The sequence below is a fragment of the Neolamprologus multifasciatus genome, chromosome 20 (assembly GCF_963576455.1).
Source record: "Neolamprologus multifasciatus chromosome 20, fNeoMul1.2, whole genome shotgun sequence".
Taxonomy (NCBI): Eukaryota; Metazoa; Chordata; class Actinopteri; order Cichliformes; family Cichlidae; genus Neolamprologus; species Neolamprologus multifasciatus.
In genome coordinates this window covers 12,934,590-12,951,619 of record NC_140458.1, presented here as the reverse complement: position 1 = coordinate 12,951,619, position 17,030 = coordinate 12,934,590, and the positions used below count along the sequence as shown (strand labels likewise).

At 41.9% G+C, this 17,030-nt stretch overlaps 1 protein-coding gene across 7 annotated transcripts in view; it reads right to left on the bottom strand.

The window, feature by feature from the left end:
* The window catches only part of LOC146494549 (serine/threonine-protein kinase WNK2), a 43,703-nt gene that overhangs the window by 5,543 nt on the left and 21,130 nt on the right, over nucleotides 1-17,030 (bottom strand). For 4 of the 7 annotated variants that reach the window (XM_085146528.1, XM_085146527.1, XM_085146529.1 and 1 more), the window contains 17 exons: nucleotides 15,878-17,020; nucleotides 14,588-14,773; nucleotides 14,003-14,416; nucleotides 13,290-13,631; nucleotides 13,037-13,080; nucleotides 11,891-12,050; nucleotides 11,683-11,799; nucleotides 10,942-11,112; nucleotides 10,631-10,673; nucleotides 10,203-10,289; nucleotides 8,975-9,759; nucleotides 8,512-8,569; nucleotides 8,334-8,407; nucleotides 7,477-8,141; nucleotides 6,631-6,860; nucleotides 6,211-6,435; nucleotides 1,548-1,646 (listed from right to left, as the gene is read on the bottom strand). In XM_085146528.1, the coding sequence (XP_085002654.1) occupies nucleotides 1,548-1,646; nucleotides 6,211-6,435; nucleotides 6,631-6,860; nucleotides 7,477-8,141; nucleotides 8,334-8,407; nucleotides 8,512-8,569; nucleotides 8,975-9,759; nucleotides 10,203-10,289; nucleotides 10,631-10,673; nucleotides 10,942-11,112; nucleotides 11,683-11,799; nucleotides 11,891-12,050; nucleotides 13,037-13,080; nucleotides 13,290-13,631; nucleotides 14,003-14,416; nucleotides 14,588-14,773; nucleotides 15,878-17,020 (4,843 nt within the window). The remainder of the gene's footprint in view (nucleotides 1-1,547; nucleotides 1,647-6,210; nucleotides 6,436-6,630; nucleotides 6,861-7,476; nucleotides 8,142-8,333; nucleotides 8,408-8,511; nucleotides 8,570-8,974; nucleotides 9,760-10,202; nucleotides 10,290-10,630; nucleotides 10,674-10,941; nucleotides 11,113-11,682; nucleotides 11,800-11,890; nucleotides 12,051-13,036; nucleotides 13,081-13,289; nucleotides 13,632-14,002; nucleotides 14,417-14,587; nucleotides 14,774-15,877; nucleotides 17,021-17,030) is intronic. The other 3 variants (XM_085146530.1, XM_085146531.1, XM_085146532.1) reach the window with 2 other exon arrangements.

Here is a 17,030-nt window from a genome sequence, read left to right as displayed (position 1 = left end):
TAAATCACTGTCTTCAAGTAAACTAAATCACAGAAGAAGAGTGATTTTATAATGCTAGTAGTAGATTTTGCTTAGTAAATACATTTTAACTTGGGAGTGATTGTATTTTAAATTATATTACAGACAATAAGGGTTTTATTAGAAGAAGCCATAAATGCTGACTTACAAACACAAACAAGTCTAGAAAACGGCAGAGACTGTATCTATCTGTAAACGTCACACTTTTGTAACAATTACAAGCTTTAAAAGTACGGGTGCTGGCCAGTGCTACAGCTCAGCCTCCTAGTAGATGCACATATGGCATAAGTTTAAAACTAGCTCATTTTTGAGCTATTGTGCTCACAGACTTGGATGTCCATACCACCCACCAGGTTTGACGATGTCAGTCTTTTATGGCTGAGGGGTAAAAGCCCTAACACATTCACAGACTTTCAGCAAAGTCACATGCTATAAAACAAACAGTACACAGACTGACCTGTAGGGCTGTTCGATATAACGATATATATCGGATGACGATATAAAAACGTCTATCGTTTCATTTTACGCTATCGTTTGTTTCGTTGTGTCGCAAAATAAACTGTTTACGGCAATATTTTTTCTCCGTTTTGATGGTCACTGTAGTGGCTATATTAATTTCTTAAAGATCTCTCTTTCTCTTATATTTAATATAACCACACTATGGATGGACAAGCGCCTGTTTTTATGCGTTGTGGTTAGCAACAACGACGGTAACACCATCGCGCGTCTGCTTGTTTATGTACCACATAAACCTTTCACAATAAAGCTCAAGGTCCTGTTGAGACTTTTCAAAATAAACTGAATCACGTGAAAGAGCAGATTATTTACGGATGAGAAGTAAAAAAATAAATAAATAAATAAACCTTAGACTCAAATGTTAGAACAGGCTTTTCCCCGCAGCACGCCGTGTAATAAATACTCACAAAGAAAACGGCGGCTGTTACAACTTATGTCTAAAAATGTATCGGTTAAAACACTTGACTCCAGCTACATGACGCGCAGCTGGAAACACTTCCCGCAAGTTGCTGCCCGAGATTCACAGAATTTACAGAAAATGTTACATTTTTGTGATTTATATCGTTATCGGGATGATAGAATTCTTATATCGGGATATGAGATTTTGGCCATATCGCACAGCCCTACTGACCTGCTTCACTGTATGTTTTATGGCAAGAAACATTTCATGGCTGCACAAACCTTTCATCTGTATTAGCCAGATATATCCAATTTTAAGTTTATCACAACAGTATTATGTGTCAATATATATCATCTGTTTTTTTGTTCCGGCCAACAAAATAAATAAAATAAATTAGAAAATATACAGAAAACAAGTTTTAAGGTTGTTGAGAAGTGTGGGTGGTAGGAATAAACAATGGGTGTATGTCTGGTGAGAAGACCTGCAGGGATGGTGAAATAAAATATCCACTATATTCCATACAAATAAAAAATTGTTTGATAGGAGAGAGAGGCAGATAAATAAAGAGAATATGGAAATGAGTGAGGGGAAATATAAAAGAACAAATACAAACAGATGGACAGAGACACAGGTCCACTGAGGAATCTAGTGCGTGGTTTGCTACTAGATTTATAGGTGACTCTCTCTGACGTTTGGTGGTAAACCGTCCAGCCTGCAAAAATGAATATAAGAGGGAAGAAGAGAAGAAACAAGAAAGACACTATGTAAAAGTGCACAGAGACTGGGATGAGAAATCCCCACCATTAAAAGCACCAGAAAAGGACAGTTTAGGAGAGCATGATATGCAGGATCCAACCATAGTATCTGGTGATGAATGAGACTGTTTTGACTCTCTGATGATAATTCAAACTGGCTGCCTATATCTGCACTCCTCAAAACACTTAAGGGAACACTCAATCACCACAGTGTAACACAAAGTCAATTAAACTTCAGAGATATCGGTCTGTCCAGTTAGGAAACAAACCATTGTGAATCCATTTTACCTGTTTTGGTGTAAATGAAACTTTGGCTCTGCAGTGGCAGGTGCCAAGATGATGGTCACAGACCAGTGCTCTCTCCTGGCTGATTTTTCTCTGCTTTGCTTTTTGCTAGTGTCTTTGTCACTGCTGGGAGTAATTCCAGCCTATTTGAGTTGCACACGTGGCTCCTCCAGGACAGTATATCTATATGTGCTGTCACAAGAAGGTTTGGTGTGTCTCCAGGACAGTCTCAAGGAAGTACCAAGAGATGAGACATTACACAACAAGAGCTGGACATGGCTGCAAAAGGGTTTCACCCCAGCTGCAGAACCTGTATCTGCTCCTTTGTGAAAGGAGGACCTTGAGGAGCACTGCCAGAGCTCAACAAAATGACCTTTAGCATTCTACTCATGCTCATATTTCTGACCAAAGTGCCAGAAACAGACTCCATGAAGGTGGCATGAATGGCCACCATCCTTCAGGGAGACCTGTGCTCACAAACCAGAACTCAGGTGAATGCCAGTCAAACTGCTAAGAACACCAGAACTGGCGTCCCATTCTCTTTACAAATGAGAGCAGCTTCACACAGACAACATGTAGCAGATGTGAAAGACACAAGCAACGGCCCATTCTCGTGGTATGGGAGACACAGCCAACCTTTTTGAAAAAATAAATATGGATAGTGCCATCCTGGAGGAGCTGGACTCCCTGTGCACCTTTTCACGTACCAGCAATGATAAGGGCACTAGCAAAAAGCTAAATAAGAAAAATAATCAGACAGGAATAGGGATGGGTATTGATAAGATTTTCACGATTCCGATTCCATTTTCGATTCTGTTTAACGATTCGATTCTTTATCGATTCTCTTATCGATTCTTTTTAAAAAAGGAGAACACTAAGGTTGATTAGCTTAGAACTTTGTGTTATATCTTCTCTTTGAACAAGATAGAAATTTAGAAGTAACATGGCCTTACAAACCCAACAGTGACATCTTAAGAGATCCACAGCCTACGGCTCTTCAATGGGGTGTCACAGGGTCCCCAGGAAAAACATTTGTAAATGTAAAATAATAAAATAAATATTCTTCTGTAGCAATAACAAAGTATAACATACATTATTTTGTAGCAATTACACAAGAATATCCAGTAATGTCCCTGCCTACAATTAAACACATTCACTTACCGAAAATCGGGGGCATCTGCTGTGGCAAATGGGTGCAAACCTTTTACCACAAACTTAGGCTACGTTCACACTGCAGGTCTTAATGCTCAATTCCGATTTTTTGATCAAATCCGATTTTTTTGTCTGCTCGTTCACACTACAAATAAAATGCGACAGCAAACGCGCTCTAGCGAGGTTTCTGGGCATGCAGATCTCTGATGATCTCTCCTGGACTGCAAATACCACGGCGGTGGTAAAAAAGGCCCAGCAGCGTCTCCATTTTTTGAGAGTGCTCAGGAGGAACAACCTGGAGGAGAGGCTGCTGGTGACATTCTATAGAGCCACCATAGAGAGCATCCTAACGTACGGCATAACAACGTGGTATGCAGGGTGCTCAGTTGCAGACAGGAATGGACTGCAGAGGGTCATCAACACAGCCCAGAAGATCACTGGCTGCCCTCTGCCCAGCCTGGAGGCCATTGCGAACTCCCGATACCTCAGCAGAGCTGGCAATATCATTAAGGACTACTCTCACCCCAGTAATCAATTGTTTGAACTATTACCGTCAGGCCGACGGTACAGGTCACATAAAACCAGGACAAACAGATTCAGGGATAGCTTCTTTCCCAGAGCTATCACCGTAGTAAATAAGCACAAAACAATTAAACCTGCTTAACCATACTTGCCATTGTCACTATACTATGCTGCTATTCATACTATCATTATATTATGCTGCTATCCTGTATATATTGTACTTATTTATTGTCTGAGCACTACAGTTGTTTTATTGTACTTTTTATATTTTACATTTATATTTATTTTGCTTTTTGCACCAAGGGAGTGGCACTCCAATTTCGTTGTACTTTGTACAATGACAATAAAGGCTATTCTATTCTATTCTATTCTATTCTATTCTATTCTAGTGTGAACGCTCAAAGCGGCCCGCATGCGCAAAAGAAGATGTCACACACAACGCGCTCTGTTTAGACCCAGAGCAAACAATATTGTTTGACTGATGGCCCTTAATATAAAGACTTTGGACTTCACGTTTCCCAATTTTTGCTTTAAATTATTTTGTTATTTACATAATAATGTAGATAACCTAATAATGATCCTTATTGCTGTTTTAGAGAGGAGCGGTGCTTCAAAGGATAGTTGCAGATTTCTGTCAGAATCTGCAGATTATGCAGTACAAATAAAATGTTAACGTTTCTCCAACGTTGTCTTCCCAGCAGTTTCACCGGATGGCCAGGAAGCATTCGCGATGTCTTATCGGGCGCTTCTCCGGCGCTGATAATTGGCGTCTGTCTTGTGTCAGTGACGTAAAGACGGATTTAATGCGACTTGACCATTAACACAGCAGTCGCTTTCTGAAACATCGGATATGTATCGGATTCAGTACCACATACGAAAGTGACCCAGATTGGATTTGAAAATATCGGATTTGTGCTGTTCACACTGTCACACCATGATCAAATATGGGTCGCATAGGGTCAAAAAAATCGGATTTGATGCGCTTTCGCCTGCAGTGTGAACGTAGCCTTAGTCACTGCTCAGTGACACTCGTCTATCCTGGCCTGAAAGAAGACGCTACCGGTAAACTGCAGCGACAACTGCCAGCATCTGAGCCAGCCAGACTCTGTCTGTCTCTCTCATCATGGTCACCTAAATGCACAGTAATGGCAGGTTTTGTAATAAGGCAGATTGCGCTAACATAATATGCAATGTTAGTTGATTATTTACCTGCCGCATTAACGGGAGAGGACGTGCAAACATTACAGCTGCTGCTGGGTTGAGATTCACGAGTCCGGAGCGGAATTAAAAACACAACATTCATTTAAGGTTATCACGTGTTTTGTGAGCAAATGCTTTTGCATATTCATAGTGTTTCCTCCTTTAAATGAAATATCTACTTTTCAAGTATTGCAAGTTAGCCCTGTTGTCATCCGTTCTCATAAAGTATAACCAAACTTTTGAGCGTTTGAGCCGCTTAGGCGCCATGTTTCCTGTCAGGTAAATGACGCTACGCAACGTGGTGACGTCATTCGGGGCGACTGGAATCGACAAGGGAATCGTTTGCAAAAATGGCAAACAATTCCAATTAATTGAAACAGTGGGAACCGGTTCTCAACAAGAACCGGTTTTCGATACCCATCCCTAGACAGGAAGGATAAGGAAAGAGCAATGGTCTGTGGCCACACCTGTAAAACCATGTTGTCTCTCCAGTGCGCCTGTTGTCACTTTCATTTACACTAAAGCACAGATTATACACTTTTATTACGGGTCCTAAAAAAAAATATAATCATCAGGTAAATATAAAGTGGAGGGTTTATGTATTGTTATGCCTATTTTATGTATTTATGGGATTATAGTGTCTATACCTTGGAATACACTGAATTTAATATGAAACCTAAAAAAATAAATAAATAAATAGCAATGTTTGAAAGACAGAAATCACCCAGCTTCAAATAACATTTTGCAGTCACTAAAATTATTTCCCTTCACATTTCTCATTTCACTCTAAACACTGTTAGCAAAAAGCTAATTATCTAGTACTAGTTGTTTTGAGTTTAAGTAAATAACATGGAAATTCAAATGTTCAAATCTTCATCCTCTGCAGAATGTAGCAGATTAATAGAACCGGTGTCCAGATTTCTTTTGTTTTTTTATGGTTAAAGTTCTTGGTATGAACTGCATAAAAACTCAAAACATCCCCAGCTTTCAGACAATTATCAGGGAATTTATGAGCTCAAAAGTTCAATATTAGTACACAAGTATTGTTCATGCTAGGACACAATCATTTATAGCAGTCCACTTTTGTTTCTCAACTTGAAAAAAAATGGCATAAATTTAACAATAAAATCGTGTATTTGTGAATATGCAGTATGTGGTGCTGTCAATAATCCTATAGTACACACAGTATGAAGTTTGAAGCTGGTAAAAATGAGGTGGTTCTCCATCCTCCAGTTAGCAAAAATGCTACCCAGGGGCACCATTAACAGTTGTTAAAAATGTGTATAATGGCTGAATGCATGTCCATCTGCATGACCACACACAAACTGCCAACACACAAACCCATGAACCTATAATATGTACCTTGACCAGGGCCAGCATGGTTGGGATTTCCATCACCATGTAGTCCAGCGTAGATGTTGTCTGAGGAGAAAGAACCCTTCAAAGAACAGGGCTGCTGGGTGTGGACATGCTCTGGGGCAGTGCTCGGCTGATTGCTGGAGCTGGAGCAGCCGCTGGAGTGGGCTGAGCCATCTGATAGAACTGAACTTTTAGCTGGGGAGCCGGACGAGCTGGCAGCACTCTCACCTTGGCACAAAGAGAAAATAAATAAATAAAATAAGCAAAGTGTGAGTCAGAATGAGTCACACACTCCTACGAGTTTTCTGAACCTGATGTCATTCCTGTGTTCTCCACAGGCTGCAAACACTCTCCCATACACACAAATCATCACATCACACGGATACATAGCCACCCATCACCCCACGTTCCCAACCCACATACCTTTTCTGTCAGCACTGGTTGTATTAAGATTGTTTTTGAGCTGCTGCACCATTGGATTGAGCAGTTTTCCAGCCTTTAGCTTGTGTTTGCTGGCTTTGCGCCTACGGCCACTTGGAGGTGCAGCATGAAGCAGGCTGACATTGGGGGGCAGAGTTTTTCCCAACTCCTTGTACAGATGTTCAATCTCACTCCTCTGAAATGCCTGCAGCTCTGAGATCTCCTTCATGTGTCTTAAAGGTAGATGCAAGGTGAAAATATTTAGTAACCATCTTAAAACAAAAAGAAACCAAACAAACATCATTTCAAAAGTTCACTCACACATAATTATCCATCTCCTGTACTCTGCATTGTTAAAAGTCAGTATTAGCATGATTTTATATGTTGGAAATTGATCATAAAAACGCAATTCTTAACTTAAAATAATTCAATTAAAGGTGGTTTTATAATCTCCTGAATCATTGGGTATACTTTTTCACAGGACTACACAGTCTTATATCCTATACAAGAGGTTTTGGCCTTCCACCAAAATAAAGTCACCAGGGGTGTCATTTTTACTAAGTTTATTCTATGTGTAATTTAACAGTCTCTTTGCCTTAACTATCACTGTTACGTGCATATTAAACATACAAAAATAATTCAGCCATATTCCCAAATAGTCTCTTTTTTAATATAACTAATTATGACAGTTAGACAATCAGACTAGTGTGAAGCAGCTTCAATAAACTGAAACGGTTATGTAATTATGAAACAATTAGAGTGAATACACAGGAACTGTATTCCGCTTAAAAAAGTTTTTAAACACCAGCTAATTAAAAAAAAGATTAATAAAACACAGCTAAAACGTACTTTTCTCTAAGTTTCTGTAGTTCTTTTCTCATATCTGCATCCTCAAACTCGGAGTCATTGTCACTGCTGATGTAGGATGAGGGTGCATGTCCTGCTGAAGGCGAAGGAGTGTGACCATTCATTGACACGGGCTGTCGGCTCGGTGAATCAGAGCTCTGTTCACTTTTGCTTCGCCCAGAGCGCCGCAGGAAGGCAACTGCCCTCTTCATGAGGTCACTTCCACTGTGCTCAGACAGGGTATGAGCCAGAGGAGCTGGATGTGCAGGAGGAAGAGCTACGCTGCTGCTATCCTCATCTGCTGAGTCAGAGCAGAGGTGAGAGGGGAAGCGATAGTGGTGATGTGCTGAAGCGTCAATAGTCTGGGCCCGGGGAATGTGGCATGGGGTGCTGTCAGGACTAGAAGAAGGTGTAGCCTGGTAGAAGTTTGGCGGAGCAGAGTAACGGCTACTGCGGTGAGATTTAGATGTTTCTGCATTCTCATCTTCATCTCCAGGTTTCACTGACGACCTGCTCATAGCCACACATCCTCTCTCTTTCTTGCTCATGCTCTGAGCCTGGCTGTAAGACCCACCAGAACCACTAGAAGGAGCTGGGGAACTGCAGGAGTTGCAGCTTGTCTTGCTTTTTTCCAAGCGACAAATAACATCCGGCGGAGTTGGGATGATCTGCAATAATGGGAAACCCATGTTCATAACAAAATTAGGGCCCATAAACAACTAATGCAATATTAAAGCTACAAACACTGGAACTCAGATAAACACTGGCATAAGCCATGACCTGTAATGCAATTTTATTAGGGCAAATGACATTTACATTGAGCAGATTTGCTCACTGAAAGTTTGAAAGCAGGGTCTTACTTGAAAACGGCTTTTGGAGCCATGTGCACCAGAGCTTTCAGGCACATCACTTCTTTTTAAACCCCTGTTAGTACCTAAAAGACCAGTAAGGAGATTTTTGTTTTCAAAACAAAACTATCTGCAAAACATTATGCAGTAACAAAGTGACATGGATATTACACAAATAAATGTTACCTACCTGGCACTGCAGAGTCACTTAATGTACCAACATCATCCGTGCGCTCAGGAATCTGAGGCTAAGACAGAAAGCGAGAAGAGTGTGTGTTGGACAGGTCACAATGATGTGCATAGTGACAAGTGTTAAAACATGACATACACAGGGTTGGTGCATTAAGGCTAGCTGTTATCCTTTCCTGACCTCAGTGTTGTCTGAGTCAGAACCTGATGTGTTTCTGCTGGCATGCATGTACACAAATATAAGGGAGGTCAGGCTGAATCATTGTTATGAAAGGAGTAACTTAGTTACTCTCGCTTCTTTCGAAACACAGTATTTACCTTGCTCTTTATAGATAATAGTCAAATCAATAACACAGAGCAGAGAATCGATTCACTGTTGCTGCTATTTATATACCATGTAGCTTTTAACCAAAGTCTGGTTGCTCACATTTCTCCCTTTTACTAACAAACACAGTGCATTTTACCAGAGGTTCCCCCTTCTTCTTTGTAAGTGCTCCTTCAGTGCTTTGGCCGTCTGAGACTGGAGGGGAGCTGACCCCCTCTGTGCTGGATGCCTGGGTGTCAGATGTAAGGCTCGAGGGCTGGGAAGGAGCATGCTCTTGGTATAACAGGTTTCTCAGCTTCTCATCCAAAGTCTTGATAGTGCGGTCAACAAACTCCACCCTGCGTGGCCCCTCACTGTCTGACTCGCCTGGCCCCACACACTGCTGATGGCTTGAAGACTGGGAGTTCTGATGTGCAGGACTTTGAGGCTGCGAGGTCACAGTCCCAGGCTGCATGGGCGTTGCATAAGGTTGCTGCATGACCACAGACTGAAGGGAAGTCAGCTGAGGAGGAGCTTCTCCAGTAGGGCTGGCCTTCTGGATTGGTTGATTAGTCTGAGATGAAACCAAACCACCAGGTGTTCCTTTCTCAATGCCATTTACATCCAGCGAGACAGGGGGCACAATAGCGCAGCATGGCATATCAGTAACCATAGAAACAGCGGAGATGCAAGGTTCTTCCACAGAAAGTGAGCTGCGATGGTTGGCGGCACTAGAACCTAGGGCATGTTTAGTAACACCGGGCTGGGTCTGCTGGATGTGGGCTTTGCTAGTGATTTGGTCCGGAGGCTGGACCGAGGTTTGAGTTGCGGTGGTCAGTGAGGAGGACGAGGACGGGTTTTGGGAGGACAAAGAGGCAACCTGAGTAGGCACTGCAGCTGTGTTGCCGTTGGCCCCGACTGACGATGAGCCAGACTTTTTAGATTCTGGAAAAATAAAGAGATGACAGTTAATTAGCAGGAGAACAGATTGATATGTAAACAGCCAAGGCTAAGAAAGGAGCTAGCTCCTGTGAGTGCCAAAGTGTTACATCATTGTTCGTCTTCCCCCATCAGGCTCTGTCAGCTAGAGTATAAATCCTGCCCTTCATTTTTTTCTTCTTTTGCCTAAAACCACAGCAGACGCACTCTTATATAACTGACCCCAACGGAAGAACCAACACAGATACACTCTAATGCATGTGCACCGTCTTCAGTAACAACAGCAGCAGCAGCAGCAGAGAAAAGCAAAGAAAGGAAAGCTGCAGATTTCCTTTTCTAGAAAATATACTCCAACTAGTATGTAAATCAACTCTTCATATAAAAGATTATTTGTTTAACAAGAAGTAAATCAGAAGACATTATAAATTAATAATGGAGTGTGGGCTTACCCTGGGCGTGTGATGTATTCTCTTTGTCGTGCATGGGAGTCTCAGCCACAGGGCAGATTATAAACCAACGCTTACCAGTGTGCAGGACTGTGAAGGGCAAACAGAGAAACTCAAGCATCCACATCTATATTCCCAGAATTTAAAAATCACACCATTACAGATCATTTTCAGCATAACTGCATTCAATTCAATTCAATTTTATTTATATAGCACCAAATCAGAACGATGGTAGCCTCAAGGCATTCCAGACGATTATGCTTTCAACAATAGCACCCTGTATAATTTGTCATTTATGATAAAATTAAGTATGACTGAAAAGGCATTCATAACAAACAGTAATAAAGTGCAAAGTATATAATCAAATGAGCCTTGTTCAAAGTGACATCATAATATTAACAGATGAGATGCTGGCTGGTAAAAAGCCTTACCATTTTGTTGGTACACTAGCTGTGGGGTGCTGGCAGATGAAGCCTTTAAAGGAAAAGAAAGATTACCAACCAGTGCTAAAGCATGTGCATCAGTCTAATGTACATTTAAAAGGCTTCCCCCAAAGAGCCAAAAAAGCTGAACCTCAGAATAAATTCAGTTAGATCAAAATGTAGCATCAGCAAGGCTGGTATTTTTGGCAGCAGTGCAAAGTCATCTTGAGAGTGCTGCCTGGATGATACATCTGAGGCGGAGGCACTCGTAGACAGATTGCACCATTTCATCTATTAACTGTCAACAGTGCGTTTCTCACCTCTGTTCCCAGTGTGCCAGGTCCTTCACTCTGTTTGGGGCTGCCTCCCTGGTCGGAGTTCCTCTCACCCTCAGTGTCCTCACTCAGCATGTCCTCAGCCTTGTCTACGATGTCCTTCAGCTGCTCAATGAAGGCCTCTTTTTCTAAAGGTAGAATAAAATCGTTCTCCACCTGAAAAAAACAAAACAAAAACACAGTGCAACATTAAAAGTTTTAGCTTAACAAGCAATGCTTAAAGTAAAGTGTTTATGACTGTGTTGGGAACAAGAGACGTAAAAGTACATGCAGAAGGCAAACATGAGAAACAAAAAATAATAATTTATAGCCTTCTGATACATTAACCTAATGTCATTTTATGCCAAGATCAAATATTATCTGCAGTGTATTATTATTGTATGATATAAGAAAATTCAATGACTACAACAACTATTTCATTTTGCTTTTACATTTTGAAGTATTTTTGCTACAGTAGCATTCAGAAGTAGATATTCACCTTCTACTATTTTTTTACATTATAAATTAGTAGGCATTATGTTAATGTACTGCTTATGCATCTGTTCCCATATCTATCCATCTGTAAATATGCCCAATATGAATGACCTAGGAAAAGGGAAAGAGACAAAACAACAGATTTTTGCTGCATTGCAGGTGAGAACAGCAAACAGTCAATGAACAGCTTGCAAAACACTTCAAAAGCCCTTTGCATTAACTCAGCTGACTTCGCCTTCACCTCCAACATACCATGTATGTAGCAATCTCTTCTGGTGCATCTCCATCCAGGTCAAATTTGAAAGTGACCATTTTATGGTTATGAGTCTCCAGCTGACACTCGACCATTTTATCCCCAGTGTTACACACCTGCAACAGGAGCAAATGCAATAAAATTATTGCCTTATGTTACATTTTTTTGAGAAGAGCTTAAGGAAAAGTCTTTCTTTTGGTTACCCACATTCAGCATGCTAAGCTTTGGTCTGCTGAGCTTTTCTTGCCGAGAACGAGTGCGTGAGGACCTGCGGTGGTGTTTGCGGACTTTCCCATCACATCTACCTCCATGTGTCCCTTCATAACCATCACTCATCTCCTTTCCTGACGTGGCATCGGAGTTGACACTGGTTTGGGGAAAGACAGGCAGTTATACAAATCCATATTCACTAAAAACCACTATTAATCAATAAAAAACGAATACCCGGCACTTCTTTTTACTCTAGTACTCTAGTACTCAACACATAACAAACTTCAAAACAACAAGTATGCACAAACCTGTCCAAACCTGTCTAACCAGTATGTCCACACAAATGTAGGGGGGCTGACAAAGACAGATTCAGTTGATAAGATGTGTGATACACAATCATGAATAACCTACTTAAATCTCAAAATACAAGAGCTCTATTACCACAGAGCCTTCTGTTTACAACTGAAATCTTGTATTGAGAATACTGTACTGGTCTTTACCTCCTCCTGTGTTTTTAAAGCTCGGTGAAAAGGTTTTGTGAAGTTCATCACAGCTATGGAATGCCTGCAGGATTTAAAATGTCTGATACATGATATCTGTTATGAAAGTACTATTAAAATGCTTTCATTCATGTCACTATGACCAGCAAGAGTGACATGAGTGTTCAGATATGTTTATCTGTCTCCTAGTCAACTGGCAGTGTTGACCAAACACGATGTTGCACTCCATCTACACACAAAGTTAGGGTGGTCAACAAGGTTTACAGGACAACAAATAAAATAAGAAGTAGTAGTAAATGACAACTTTAAGACAAAAAAATAGTTGCTAGTTGTTCCATTATTTATACTTATCAGGTCAGTTATCTATACCTCATGAAAAATTGTTTATGCTGCATTAAATTGAAAACAAAACAGATGCAATGTTGCCAACCTGTGCAGATTCTTGCCAGGCATCATTTTTCATCATCATTCTTAATTTTTCTTGTTAAACTGCTCTTTTGGTAGAGATTCTGTACAACAACAGTGAGAGGTGTACCACCTACCCTGAAGGTGCAGGAGGCCGGGCACAATTGCACATGTGCAAAATACACATTGTTGAGAACCTGCAACTAGCAAATATGGCTGAGAAGAAATAAGCTAGTACCTGTCATAGCTCTGTCCTCCTGTGTGTTTCTCTGCAGCTTGGTCCTAATGACAACAAAAGTCAGCATTAAACAAGAAGAGAAAAATAATGGGATAACGGTGAATATGAAATCCTTTACTTTCTATTTTATGTTTTGAAAAGACGCACAGGGATGCCTCACGGCACTATGCCGGTATTGCTGTTAACCAAACTAACAGGGAGAAATAATTAGTGAGAACTTGAAGTGTTCAAGTAAATGTAAATGAGTCCATACCTCCATGTTAATCTCTGATGAACCCTGACCTGCAGCTCCTGTGACATTACTCAGCTGTTTCTGCTGAGTCCAACAGGAACTGGCAGACCCAGATGATGCTCTCTGGGAGTCTGCAGACTGCAGCACAGGAATTTGGCTTTGAACCTGACTCTGGGGCTGGGCCTGTGGGGGGAGCTGGCATGGGCTCACACTGTCCAGCTGGGCAGCCGCAGACGCTGTTCCCAGTTCTGCCCCGTTCTGCACATGTGAAGAAAAGACTGCAGCTTGTTTGAGCTGAGATGGCTGGACTGACTGAGCACAGGGAACAGGCTCGGGATGGCTAACCTGGGACTGCTGAGGAGCCTACAATGACATACAAACAAGAAGACACATAATTATTATCATCCTTAAATAACTTATTTCAGATATTTGGCGACAGAGTTTCTTTCACATAATCCATGTATGAACTACATATCTAGATTTTAGCATTGTTTCATATGCAATATTTGATTAAATTATGTGGAAAACATAAACGTTTATTATGTTCACCATACCTACTCCAAAAAAGTATATTTTTGACTCAAAGAATATGTAAAAACAACCCAAGACAATCACAATCTTAGGTTTCATCCCCTTGAGTAAAAACCACCTTTAACAAACACACACAAATGCTCAAATTCCAGTTCACACCTTCTTGGTAAACATCTGTGCTCCACTGCAGTGGTCATAATTACCTGTATTAGTGGCTGACTGCTGCCAATTGTGGAAGGGTGTGTGTTCTGGCACCGGGCAGTGTGTGTGTGTGTGGGGTGGGTGGTTAGGGCTGATATAAATGCAGGTGATGCATGAGAAACCTCAGATCTAGCAGTGTGTTGTGGTTGTGGGGATGTGGGCTCTATCTTACTCAGTGCGTGTGATGGGGACGGTATGAGGGATACTGAGATGGGTGAAACTAATGTGTTTTCAATGTGCAGAGGAGAAATGGGAGAGACAGAGGGAGTCGCAGGGACAGTATGCCCAGGAGAAAGGAAGATGTGATTAAGAGAAGTTGAGGGTGAAGGGGGAGGAGCAGTGCAAGAGTGAGGGAAGGAAGATTCAGAATCAGTCACAGCTGCCATCACCTGGACTGTGGGATACTGTGAAGGAAACTAAAAGAAAAAGGAAAAAAAGGAAGAAACATTAAAAAGTCAAATAATCTAGAAAAAAAAAGTCTCCTGTGTGCAGGATGCAGGATGATGCATCAAAAGAACTTGCTTCAAGCCTATAAAAAAGAGAGTATCATGGAGGTAAGATTAGCAGTGATAACAGACTGACAATACCTGTGGTTGGTGTGATGGTGACAGTGAAGCAGAAATCTGCAGAGGCTGGAGTTGCTGTTGGTGAGCAGTTGACTGCTGAGCAGAGAGTGCCTGTGCTGGCCCACTGGAAGCTGGCTGGCTGACATTCTGCCCATGGCCCTGTCCACCCTGTCCAAGCTGTGAAATGCTCTGACCAGCAGAGATATTCTAAAGAACAAAAAAGACAAGAGACAAAAAAGAGGGACTTTAATGATGGCAGAGACTTATCCCTCACTTTGAAAATCTACACTTCCGTCCATTGACCCAGATTAGAATAGCTCACATTTTCCATTCTCTCCCTATTAATGCATTCAGTCTGAATCTTCCACCTCAGTGAACATTTGTACCACAAAACAGCAAGAGCAAGCATTAGAAGGCTAACTGATACAGGGATGAAAACAACTGTTATTGTTTCATTATGGTTTCCATTATCTCTCTGTTGGCTGGTGCCTGAGGAAACTCCTGTTTGTTGGCCTTTTCATTTCTTCATTCACCTACTGTCCACAAACACAGATGTTTCCAATCCTCTTGACCCAATCAAAACTTTTTGATTTAAATTTTAATATAAAGAGAATCAAATTTACATTGTAATAAATAAAAATGTCAACTTCTTTCATCATTTAAAGTCTCTCCCACACAGAGCATCACTGTTGAGACAACTTAATGCTGAATCACTCCTTCTGCTCCACAGTTATAGCACTGAATGACCACAAGATGCAGAACAAGAGGATGAAACAAGCAAACCTTTGGGTGCAAAATGTCATGAATTAGAATGTGATTTTTTAAATTATGATCAAAAGTGTAATCTGACTATTTCCCTCATGAAGTTTCAATTTATTTAACATAGTTTCACGTCATATGTTTTCCCTGATAATCAATATCCCACCAGCAGCTGCTCACTGTTTAAGCCACTCCATTAATGTAGCATACAATTAGGAAAAAAAACTTACTTTACTTAGTCCCTAAGGACCCCAAAGCGCTTTACACTACATTCAGTCATTCACACACACATTCACACACTGGTGATGGCAAGCTACATTGTAGCCACAGCTGCCCTGGGGCGAACTGACAGATGTGAGGCTACCGGGCACTGGCGCCACCGGGCCCTCTGACCACCACCAGTAGGCAACGGGTGAAGTGTCTTGCCCAAGGACACAACGACCGAGGCTCGAACCGGTTACAAGACGAACTGCCAACTCTTGAGCCACGATCGCCCCTATATGTTACCTTCATATAGTTACTATACAGTAACCATCTACACTATACACTCACCTGTTGGGTGGTATGTTCAGCCTGGCCTTGCTGAGAAGAGGTTGAAATGCTCTGAGAAGTCAGTACCTGGTTACCTGCTATGTAATTCTGTGGACAGACTGATTGGGCAGGCAGGTACTGACTTTGTTGAAGTGCTGTTTGTTGAAGTGCAGAATGTGCATAGCTCTGAGAGGCAGCATCATGAGGACCTGCAGCTGAGTAACTCTGATGTTTGGCTGGAACCTGCAGAACTTGAGTTGCGGTGGTTTGGGGCTGAGACTGCGATACATCCTGACTCTGTTGTAGAACTGCTGTTTGGATAGTTTTTTGACTGTGCTGCTGGACATTTGGAGTGTGCACTTGTTGCTGTGTCGAACAGTGAAGACTTTGTGATTGTTGGGTTGGATGTTGTGCCATTTGCTGGTGCATGGCATACACAGTTTCTTGGCCATGCTGGAGTTGAGACTGAACACAGGCCTTCCCAGCATTTTGCTGTGCATTTTGTGATAAAGACTGTTGGTGCTCTGGTTGAATGGATATTTGCTGACTGTAAAGTGCTGGTGTGGCAGAGTTTTGACTATGTTGCTGATTGGGCAATTTGACTGTGGTTTGGGCCTGCTGCAGTGTGCTGGAAGCTTGTACTGGTTGACCCTGAACTGTGGGTGCCATAGATGGGGCTGCAGATGCACGAGGACAATTTTCAGTTGGCTGCTGTGCTGGCAGAGTGGTTGCTGCAGTTGGCTGCTGAACTGATCTTGATGCAGACTGAGCCTGTTGTAAAGGTGGGGCCACAGAGTTCTGAGATGTTTGCTGCACTTGTAAGGGAAAGGTCAAAGAGCTCGCTGCAGTTACTTGCTGCTGTTGCTGGACTGGTGCTTGGTAGCTTTGTACAACATGTTGTGGCACAGCTGATGGTACAATACTTGCTGCAACTTGAGCCTGTTGCACATTTGGCGGTGAGTAGCTACCAGCACTGGTCGCATATTGGAAGTTGACTGAACATAGACTGGCTGGAGCTGGTGTTGGTGCACAAGGCTGAGGAGCATACAAAGTAGCAGGATAGCTGTGTCCAGGCTGGAGGTACTGTGGTGGTGCATGCACTGTGGAGCTGGAAGAGGACAGACCTTGGACAGATTGTTGGGTCTGGTAACCTGTAGAACTGGCCTAAGGATCA